General features: G+C 38.1%; 1 protein-coding gene across 1 annotated transcript in view; it reads left to right on the plus strand.

Moving 5' to 3' along the window:
* Positions 1–2001, plus strand: part of CLCA1 (chloride channel accessory 1) — a 30058-nt gene extending 28057 nt beyond the window's left edge. The window contains exons 13-14 of the mRNA XM_081818719.1: positions 181–420; positions 1495–2001. Coding sequence (XP_081674845.1) covers positions 181–420; positions 1495–1883 — 629 coding nt within the window. The 3' untranslated portion in view covers positions 1884–2001. The remainder of the gene's footprint in view (positions 1–180; positions 421–1494) is intronic.
* The last annotated feature ends 8889 nt before the right edge of the window (positions 2002–10890 follow it).

The following is a 10890-nucleotide window of genomic DNA, read 5'->3' on the forward strand; positions in this document are numbered from 1 at the left end:
GAAGAGGGCAATCTGATAACAAAACAGAAGGAAGTATACTCATATAGTTGCTTACAATGTAATGAAATGTAATGTAATGTAATGTAATGCAATGCAAGGTAATATAATGTAATGTAATGTAATATAATGTGATGTGATGATGTGATGTGATGTGATGTGATGTGATGTGATGTGATGCAGGTGAAATAAAATGGAATCCACCAAGACCTGAAATTAGTAAGAATGATCTTCAAGGCAACCAAGTGTGTTTCAGCAGAACATCCTCGGGAGGTTCATTTGTGGCCTCTGGTGTCCCACAGGCTCCCATACCTGATCTCTTCCCACCTTGTCAAATCACTGACCTTAAGGCAAAAATCCATGGGGACAAATTTATTAATCTGACTTGGACAGCTCCTGGGGATGATTATGATCACGGAAGAGGTAAGCTGAATGTGGTGTGGACCCTGTAAAGGAGTTTACCAGCCAAAAGAGGTGCAGAAGGAGGTGCGGCAGGCAGGCATGTTGTGATGCATGGGGAAGGCAGAAGGCAAGAGGGATCTTGAATGTCCTCTGAAATAAAAGGTTAGGATTTTTAAATAGGAGAGGTTTAGAACCTGAAAAACTGGCCCACTTTAAGTTTTAAGGGGTTTCAACCAGTAACAGGCAATCTAGGTTTTTTTGAAATCTTGCCAAGCTGTCCTTTAATAAACCCCATTTTTAGCAATGACTCCTGAAAAGGATTGGGAATACAGCATAGATATCTATGGAGCAGAGCTGACTTTTGGAAGAAACCTCAGGTCCTACTAGATTTTTGTCTCAAAGTATAGTCTTCAGATTGCAGCATGGGCATCACATGAATGCTTGTTAGAAATGTAGAACCCCAGTCCCCAACCAGATCTACCAAACCAAGAATCTGTATTTTAAGATCCCTGGGTATTCTGTATGCACATGAAAGTTTGAGAAGCACTGGTACCCAAAACTCCTCTATAAATAATAAAGCAATAAGCAGTAATTTAAAGGCTTCCTCTCTCAGCCAGATGCATGCACAGAAATACTGACCAAGGCTTTAGGTCATGCCTGCACAGTTTTTTATTTATTTATTTATTTTATTTTTTTGAGAGAGAGAGAGCATATGCATGCACATGAAGGGGAAGGGTGGGGGCGGGTTAAGGGGTGGGGAGAGAGGGAGAGGGAGAGAGAATCTTAAGCCGGCTCTATGCCCAGAGTGGAGCCCGACACAGGGCTCAATCTCACCACCCTGAGATCATGACCTGAGCTGAAATCGAGTCGGATGCTTAACCAACTGAGCCACCCAGGCACCCCCTGATCCAGTTTTATATTCATCACTCTGTTTAGATACACAAATAAGAATGTAAAAAGAATACTAATAAATATGGACCATCAATTACATTTATTCACTGGAAATTTATGGAATGGTGATATAGTTTCTAACAGACTTTAAAACTTCTTTAACACTTGAGAATTACAATCACAACTTTTTTTTTTCCTTTTTAGCTCACAAGTATATCATTAGAATAAGTACAAGTATTCTTGATCTCAGAGACAAGTTCAATGAATCACTTCAAGTGAACACATCTGATCTCTTCCCGAAGGAGGCCAACTCTAAGGAAGTCTTTGTGTTTACACCAGAAAACATCCCTTTTGAAAATGGCACGGATCTCTTCATTGCAGTTCAGGCTGTTGATAAGTCCAACCTAAAGTCAGAAATCTCTAATATTGTAGGAGTGTCTCTATTTATTCCCCCAGAGGCTCCTCCAGAGATACCTACTCCTTCTCCTCCTTGTCCTGATATTAATGTCAACAGCACCATTCCTGGCCTTCACATTTTAAAAATTATGTGGAAGTGGCTAGGGGAATTGCAGCTGTCAGTAGCCTTGGGCTGAGTTTTCATGAGATGAATAAATCATCTATCCTTCTTTTGATTATAAAATTCTCCAAAATATATTTTAAACTTTCCTGTAGAGGGCGATATAATGAAATAAAATGCTAAACAACTGGCTACATATGTATAAAGACTATCATTGAAATACAAGAGTTTAATCATCGCACAGGCATTTATTAATGATTTTTAAAGAAGAGGTGCTTGCATTGATAAATGAAAGTATGTTTTAATTCCTTTTAAGGAGCTTTGCCAATTAAAAAGAACATGTAATTGCATGTGAAAGGTGCCAGATGCCCAACTAGGTCAAACTATTTAAATATAAAAGGCATGGCTTGTTATTTGTATCAACGTTACCAGGAGTATGGATTCTCTTCTCTAAATTTGCAAGGATTATGCATTTCAGGAAGAGATTGCATTGCAGAAAGAAACAGTAGCATGAAGTCTCCTTAGGCATAGAAATGTATGTTATGTGCATAAAATTACAAGTCAGTGATGCTTAAAGCCACAGTGGTGGGAGATGAGGTGGGAAAGGTAGGTTCAAGCCAGATGTGAAGGGGAAGTGATTGAGAAATAAACGTTTTTTGTGTACTTTGTGCTAAATGCTCTACTAATGCCTTATATGCATTATCTTATGTAATACAATTCAGTTCATTCAACAAATGTTCATCAGCTGCCTATTATATTCCAGGCCCATGGTAGGGCCTGAGTACGAAAAGGTAAGAGTTGGCCTTTCTCCTGTAGGCAATAAAGAATATCTGAGGATTTTTTTTTTTAATCAAGAGATAGATCTTATCAGAGCTATGCTTCAGAAGAGATGCTTCGAGGACCACGTGAAGAACTGAATAAAGGTGGGAGAGGTGTGACAGATTAAAGGAGAAGGAGAAGAAAAGGAAAAAAGGAGCCAAATAAACTTAGCAGTATGGCAGTCCCCAAAGGGACTAATCACAAATTGCAGGGCCTCCCAGGAGAAGTATTCCTGTAAAAGATGTTTCAAGTTCTCAGTTCATTAGCATAATAAGTTCAAGATGTGAGTGGCTCTCTGACTGAAAATAAACTATTTTCAATAAGAGATTTTTCTACATAGGCCCCAAATTTATTTCTACATAGATCTTCCTTATTTCAAAACAGGATTTCAGGTCCCTTAGAGATACATTTAATAAACACAATAAAAAAAATTAAGAAAATTTAAAAATGAAGTGAAATAAGTATGTACTAAAAATAAAAGGAAGGTTCAATACATCCAATGCCTTATAATATAATGTTCTGTACAGTTGCTACAGCCCAGTCACACATCTCATTTTGAGCTTCCAAGCAGGCAGAAGAAAGACATACAGAGTAACAAAATTAACAGAGTCTACAGTGAATAACACACCAGAGGCTCAGGAGGAGCCATGTGAAGTTTTATCCATGGATCCTTAATAAATTAGGGTACTGTGATATTAAGGGCTGCAGCCTCAGTGGCATCCACATAATAATCACAACAGCAAGTTTAACATAGTGCTGATCACCACATCCTTCACTATAATCACACTTCACTGTGATGTTACCATGGAGTGATACCCCAGCATTGTTTAGGAAAGACAATTATACAGGGGAAAGTCAAGCTCTTGAGTTTGCTCTAAAGATAAATTTTGGAGTAATGGATTGCCTGTCCTTCAGCACATTTTCTATGCCAAACTTCCATTATAGCAAGTTTGTTATAATAATTGAACGGGCAGAGAGTTCTGAGGCTAGGAAAACACTGATGTTCTAAAATTCAGTATTTCTTATGAAGGACATATCCAGGTACTCTGCCAACCAAATGGACAGAAGGTCAAATCGAAGTCTTCTGAAAGTTACAAAACCAAAATGAGGCACATGCATGACCAGAGGGCCACTCACGGAGCCATGTGGAAAAATGGACCTGAGGTCTCCAATTCAGCCCCATAGAACATGTCTGCTATGGGTTTCACTTGGAAAATGTCTAAATCACTCACTGAGATTTTAATTTCCCATTTGGGCAAACTCAGTGGAATGTACCATGGGATAAAGGCAGGAACTGCATAGGGATGTATAGTGTTAGTTCAGAGAAAAGATAAATGTCAGCATGTAAATAAGAAAGTAGAGAATGGCAAAGAAAAACATTTTTATATACTCTGGGATGTAGAGAAGCTTGTTGCAAAATGAATCTGGAGTCATACGTGGTAAAAAAAAAAAAAAAAAAAAAAAAAACAACTTTTGCCTTATGCCATTACTACCCCACAACAACCTTAGTTTTTTTAGTTTCTCCTAAGCCACTTAAGTGAGTGGGTAAATCTTGTGAATATATCTAAGACATTAGTAACTCAAGACTTTCAAATAAAGGCCTATGTCCTATGTGTTGTTTTTTTTTTTATAAAGCCTTTATCCTATATCACTGATCTATGTCATCCTCCATCTGTTCTCTTCACTGTCATCTACCAATCTCACCTAAGACGGGCACCTGGGTAACAATGTTTGCCCCTTGCCTCCTAAAATCACTCTGCCTAGTATCAGAATCTATATGAATGAGTCCATCAATATCTTAGCCTCAAAATTCTTTAATCTTCACCCCATCTCCACTAAACTTTAGCAAACTATTGGACTGAATCATGAAAGTGCCTTTATATATATATATATATATATATATATATATACATACATATACATATAATATATATGTAATGTAATATTATATAAATATATAATATATTAAGATTTTATTTATTTATTTAACAGAGAGAGAGACAGCAAGAGAGGGAACACAAGCAGGGGAGTGTATGAGAGGGAGAAGCAGGCTTCCCGCTGAGCAGGAGCCCAATGAGGGGCTCAATCCTAGGACCCCAGGATCATGACCTGAGCCGAAGGCAGACGTTTAACGACTGAGCCACCCAAGTGCCCCAAAAGTGCCTTTTTATAAGTAAAAAAAAAAAAGAGAGAATATTGGCAATTCCACATGGTTTGACCTAATACTTCTTTTTTTAAAAAAGATTTTATTTATTTATTTGAGAGAGCGTGCACACATGAGTGTGGGGTGGGGGGAGGAGCAGAGGGAGAGGGAGAAGCAGGATCTCCACTGAGCAGGAACTCGATCCCCTAATACTTCTAAGGCTCAATCTGGACCTAATAATGGTATAGAATGACCTCACCTATGAAACCTTAAAATCCAATAGCCTATTCTGGCCACAACCTCTTAACCTCTGAGTTGTTCACTTCCTAACCCACTAAACTGACTTTGCAATTTTATGATGACCTCTCATCACTTGATTGCCTCTATTACCCAGCCCATTCTCTCTTCTGCTGTACGCCCGATATGTTGTATCACTTCAAGTCCTCCCTTGACAACCCCTTCAATTCCCTCATCTACTTCTACTTAACTTGTTACCACACCTTCCCTGAAAGTCCCTAGCTTTGCATTAAGGGTATTGTCTGTGTGCTAGAGGCATTCATTTATCCATTCAACATTTTTTTTTTTTTTAAATACCGACATTGTGTCCCAAGTACTGTGTTAGATGCCGAGGATACAATAAGTGAACAAGTCAGGTATGGTTTCTGCTCTCAAGGAGTTTATAGCCAGCTGGCAATAAACAAGCAAGCAGGCAAGTAACAATGCACCATATGTAGGTGCTATTTTGGGGGAAGCATCTATTTTAAGAACCCATGATTTGGTAGCCAGTCCACATGTGGTGTCTGCCAAAGGAAGTGATACTTAATGTCATAATGTCTGGCTATAAGTATAAAAACTAAGAGAAGGAAAAGAAGCAAAATGATCCTAATCAAACTTCTATTTCTCCAAATATTACTACATCTTTCCAGTTGGGCAAAATCTACTGCCAGATGCAAGTTGGAGTGACTCTGAGATCAAGTTCTTTTCATCCAGTCAATGATTATCTGGTGAGCAACATCAGCAAAAGAATGAGAAAGAAAATATAAGCCATGTTTTTAAAATTATACTTTTAAAAACTACCTGCATGTGAACCCAATGAATTCTACATGCTCCCAAATAATTCTACACGGTTTCAGACTTTTGAAAAAAATGTCAAAATCTTTCCAAAGAACATGCTGTCTAACTATGTTAGAGTGATTCATTAAAACAAAGAGAAGACAAATCAATGAAACAGTGTTCAAGGAAGCTTACAGTAAAATTTCACCAAAATAGCCAAAGATAACAATCCAGGTAAGAACTAAATAATGAGGGCAGGAAATTCATTGAATTAGAAAGCCTAAGCAGTGCATAGTTATTGTAACTGAGAAAAATCTATTTAACCCAGTTCCGGGCACCCAGTGTGAAAACGCAAACATGTTAAATCGTTCTTCTTAGCCTATTTAATTGTTACTAAAGATAAATCTTTTCCTAAATATCAAAAGTAATCCCAAATCCATTAGAAAAAACAACAACAACAACAAAACATAGGTGATGAGCTGCAGAATGGATAGCACAATACATGCTGTAGAGGCCATAGCAAGCTCATGCATGATTCCAGCAGGAAAAGGACTGTAGCTAATCCTACTCACAGGGCATAGCTGTGAGACCCAGAGCAATGCTTTAAGGAACCAGACAACCAGTCTACTTAGAGGAAGGCTTATTTAGTATCTGGGGGGTTGGAAAGCACAATATTACCATGACCACCATCACCCCACTTACTTAGGGGTGGGGAAGAGGTGTTGGTGGAGGGAGAGGTGAGCAGGGTTTCAGGGCCTTAACTACAAGAAGAGAAAGGTGTTACATTATCATCATCATTTGCTATGTTACCCGATATTGATAACAGCCATCATTTACTGGGATTTTACTAAGTGCTAGGCACTAAGTGCTTTTCATACTCACATCCAGGCCCTCCCCTAATATTTGAGGGGCCTGGGGCAAAAGTACAAAAGGGGAACCACCTAAAATATGTCTAAATATGCAAACATTATAAATCAGGCTAACAAGCTGTTAAAAATGTGTTTATCTCCTATCTTCACAAATATACCTTCACTATGACTTGGAAAGCCAGATTCAAATTTAAAATTCTTGGACTCCTCTATGGGGCACTTGGGTGGCTCAGTCAGTTAAGCATTCAACTCTTGATCTCAGCTCAGGTCTCAGGATCATGAGTTCAAGCCCCATGCTGGGGTTTGAAAAATAAAAATAAAATAAAATCCTTGGACCCCTCTCAATGTCATGCTGGAATATAGCAGGTCAGGAACAGATGGGCCATGGAGCACGCTCTTTTCTTCCTACTCTTCCCAACTCCAGTCCTCACTCTGAGGGACCTCATATTCATGGGCGTGGCCCCTTCAAGCCCACATACAAATCAACAGCTGCCCTTTGTCCATTTCTCCAGCCTGGAAATGCACACACCTCTGATGCAATCTCTGCCCTAGGGAGAACTGATCCTGGCACCCAAATCAGTTCTGGGCCATATAGACCATGGTAGGAGGGTCATTAACTAATCAGGGAATTTCAGGTTTCAGGCACGAGTTGTGTGTTCTAGAAGTGGGGAGGAGAGTCATTCACTGCAAGGGTATAATTCCTTAGCCCTCTGGACTCCTTACCCCATAGAAATAGGATAGGGCCAGTTACATAATTATGGGAACCTAGCACAAAATGAAAATGCAGGACCCCTTGTTCAAGCAGCAGTAAATAATGTTATTAAAGCTACTAAAATACAAAGCTCTTTCCTTTCTTCTGTGGTCTTTCTCAGCTTGTCCTGGTGTTTTCGTTATTTAAAGTTGTTCTAAAAAAAGATAAATTACAATTTTAAAGTGCTTATATGACTTTACTATTCATCTTTATATGTACAATGGGAGTCCTAAATGCAAATGTAAGAACACCTAGCTTGTATGTGGAACACACGATCTGTATTTTGTAGCTTATACATGCATGTATATTTCATTCTTGCCAGCATGAAACACAGTGCGCAAAACCAACCAAGTTTTTTTATTTCACATCTTGTTATGTGTTTTCTACATTTGGCTTCCCTGTGAGTAAGGAGGACTGAAAGAAAAAGGGTGGCCCTATTTTTCCCTTTCCTTCTATATCATCATTTTCAACATAAGTAGTTGGCTAACAAAGGGAAGTAACAAAAATAAGAAAAAATACAATAAAATTTCTTGGTTGTTTGTATTTCATAGAATATCATTGCCTTCTTTCTTGTTCAAAGAAAGTTCTGGGTTGAACTGAAAGCTCGGCCTCTCAGAGCTGTCAGGGAGACACCTACTCAATTGTAGACATAACATGTTCACCTGGTACTCACTTTGAGTCTCACTGAACTCCAGTGCATTGTGGGTCCACCCAAATTCTGTGCTTATGGGACATCATGAATGCTTTATGCAAACCAAGTTGCAAGGAATGGCGGATGCACATACTGCATGTATTTCCTCTACTTAAATGCATGACTTCATTTACAAAACACAAGCTCAAAGACAAAATTAATAAGAATTCCAAGACAACTACAGCAAAACATTAAACCAAGCACAGGACATTTCTGAGTAGAGGGTCATATGTGACTACACAGATCACATCTGTGAAGCCAGACCTGGGAAAACACAAACATCAAAGAACCAGAGCAGGGCCTTCTAAAGGAAAAAAATGTTATGCCAAAAGGCATATAGGGGCGCCTGAGTGGCTCAGTCAGTTGGGCATCCGATTCTTGATTCCAGCTCGGGTCATGATCTCAGGGTCGTGATACGGAGCTCTGTGTTGGGCTCCATGCTGGGGATGCTTAAGATTCTCTCTCTCCCTTTTCCTCTACCCCTCTTCCCTCCACCCCACTCACACACTCTCTCTCTTAAAAAAAAAGAAAGAAAGAATAAAGAAAAGCTATATGGATGGGCAAATAAGGCTTGGAGTTAAGTTGCCTGCAACAATTGGTAAGTGACTTCGGTAGTACTTAAGCTCAGTTAGTTGAAATCTGGACACCAACCTCTTTAATTAATTTACCTTAGTCCCTCATGAAACAGAAGCTTAGTTGTGTGAACTGGATCAACACTGTACAAGCCTCATATTTTCAGATGTTCTTTTCCCCATAGCCAAGAACTTCCAGGCTGATTCATTGGCAGACTGGCTCCAGCAACATAGTTGCCATGATACTACTGCTGTGCATCAAACATTAGCTTGATGAAGAGAGAGGAGGCAAGTGACTTCTTAGTAGTAATAATTAGAATACATAGAATAATAAAAATAACAAGAATACTTATTATTATTTATTAGTAATAAGGAGAATAGCAAACATTTATTTAGCACTTACTATGTCTCAGGTACCGTTCTAAGAGCTTCTGCTCTGTTATCTCATTGTTCTTCGCAGAAACTTCATGAGGTTGGTAATATTATTATCCACACTCTACAAATGAGGACGCAGAGGCAAAGAGGGCTCCAACAAATTGAGTATGGTCACACAGCTAGTTAGTGACAAGTGGGCATTTTGAACCCAGGCAGTTCTGCTACTTTGAATCATCTTTCTCTTTTCATAGATCCATCTCTATATTAGTGAAGTCAGTTTGCAGACAGGTGTAACTAAAGCAACTGACCCAGACAAGATGATCAGTAAATATTTCTAGAATAATAGTACAATGAACTTTAACAGCCTTTTATCTGACATAACTAAAATCTCATGTTAAGCAGTTTTTCATGCATTTTGTTTTTCGGAAAATAATTTTTAACTGTTTCCTTTATAGACCTAATTTTTTAATCATGTAGCCAAGGCTCCATAAGGAAACACATTTTATTTTTAATTCAATGTCCTGTGTACCTTCCTTATCTACACTTACATTATATCCAGGAACCAGAAAATAAGAGGAAAACCCTGCAGACTCACAGAACTATTACAAGAAACTGTTCTCAACATAGCTATTAACTTTAGAATTGAGTGTCAATCAAATTTGCTAACTTAACGTACAGAGGTCATTGCCTAAGTTGTTTCTTTGTTTTGTTTTTCTGTTTTAACACTGGTTAGTATGTGATCAAATTTTCTAATATAACACAACCTAGTTACTGTCCAGTAGTTTGTACTATTGCTCTGTTTTACTACAGGACAGGACTGGGTGTGGGAACTCATGTATCAAATGTGCATATCTGGTACTGAGCTGGCAGTTCTGAATAATGAGCTGTGACAAAGGTAACCAAGAATAACAAAGGTCCTAAGCACCAGGATTGATTGTTTTATTCAATTTCCTCAACTGGAAATAAGGGTATGTTCTAGCCCTAATTTTCTGTGTGCTATGAGCAAACCCATTGATTGGTAACAACAAAATCCATACTACTAAATTAAAAATATATAGGGAACACTATTTTTACTTTTCAAACTAACAAGATATCTTTAAATGTTAATATTTATAAAGTGCGATGAGGTGTATACTCTCACATACTATCCTGTGAATTATAAGTTATAAATGGGCACTGTCTTTCTAGAAAGCAATTAGCAATGTCAAAGGCCATAATTATCTTCACCCCTTGACACATCAGTTTATGTCCAGATATCTATCATGAGGAAATAACTAAAATTGCCAACAAAGATGTTTATAGCAGCATTATCTGAATGATACCCAAATGGGAAAACAATTCCAATGTCTAACAATAATAATAAAGTATGATGTATTCATGTGGTGAAATTCTACTCAATCATTTTAAGTGAGATTTACAAAATATTTTATTGACATAAGAAAATGAATGTCAATTTAAATATATGTATATAACCACTCACTAGTTATGGAATATTGGGCAAGTTACTTATCTCTCTGTACTATAGCTTCTTTATCTGTAATGTGGGAATAATAAGTCCTATCACAGGATTGGTGTGAAGATTAATTGAACAAATATAAGTAGAGTGGGTAGACCAGGGCCTGGCACAGAGGAATCACTAAGTCAATATTAGTTACCTCATCACCTCCGTCATCATCTTCATCCTCATTCCAAATACCACCAGCATTTTTCATAGAGCTAGAACAAACAATTCTAAAATTTGTATGGAACCACAAAAGACCCTGAATAGACAAAGCAATCCTGAAAAAGAAAAGCAAAGCTGGAAGCATCA

Source organism: Leptonychotes weddellii, chromosome 4, assembly GCF_054177405.1.
Source record: "Leptonychotes weddellii isolate Sample4059 chromosome 4, ASM5417740v2, whole genome shotgun sequence".
NCBI classification, from domain to species: domain Eukaryota; kingdom Metazoa; phylum Chordata; class Mammalia; order Carnivora; family Phocidae; genus Leptonychotes; species Leptonychotes weddellii.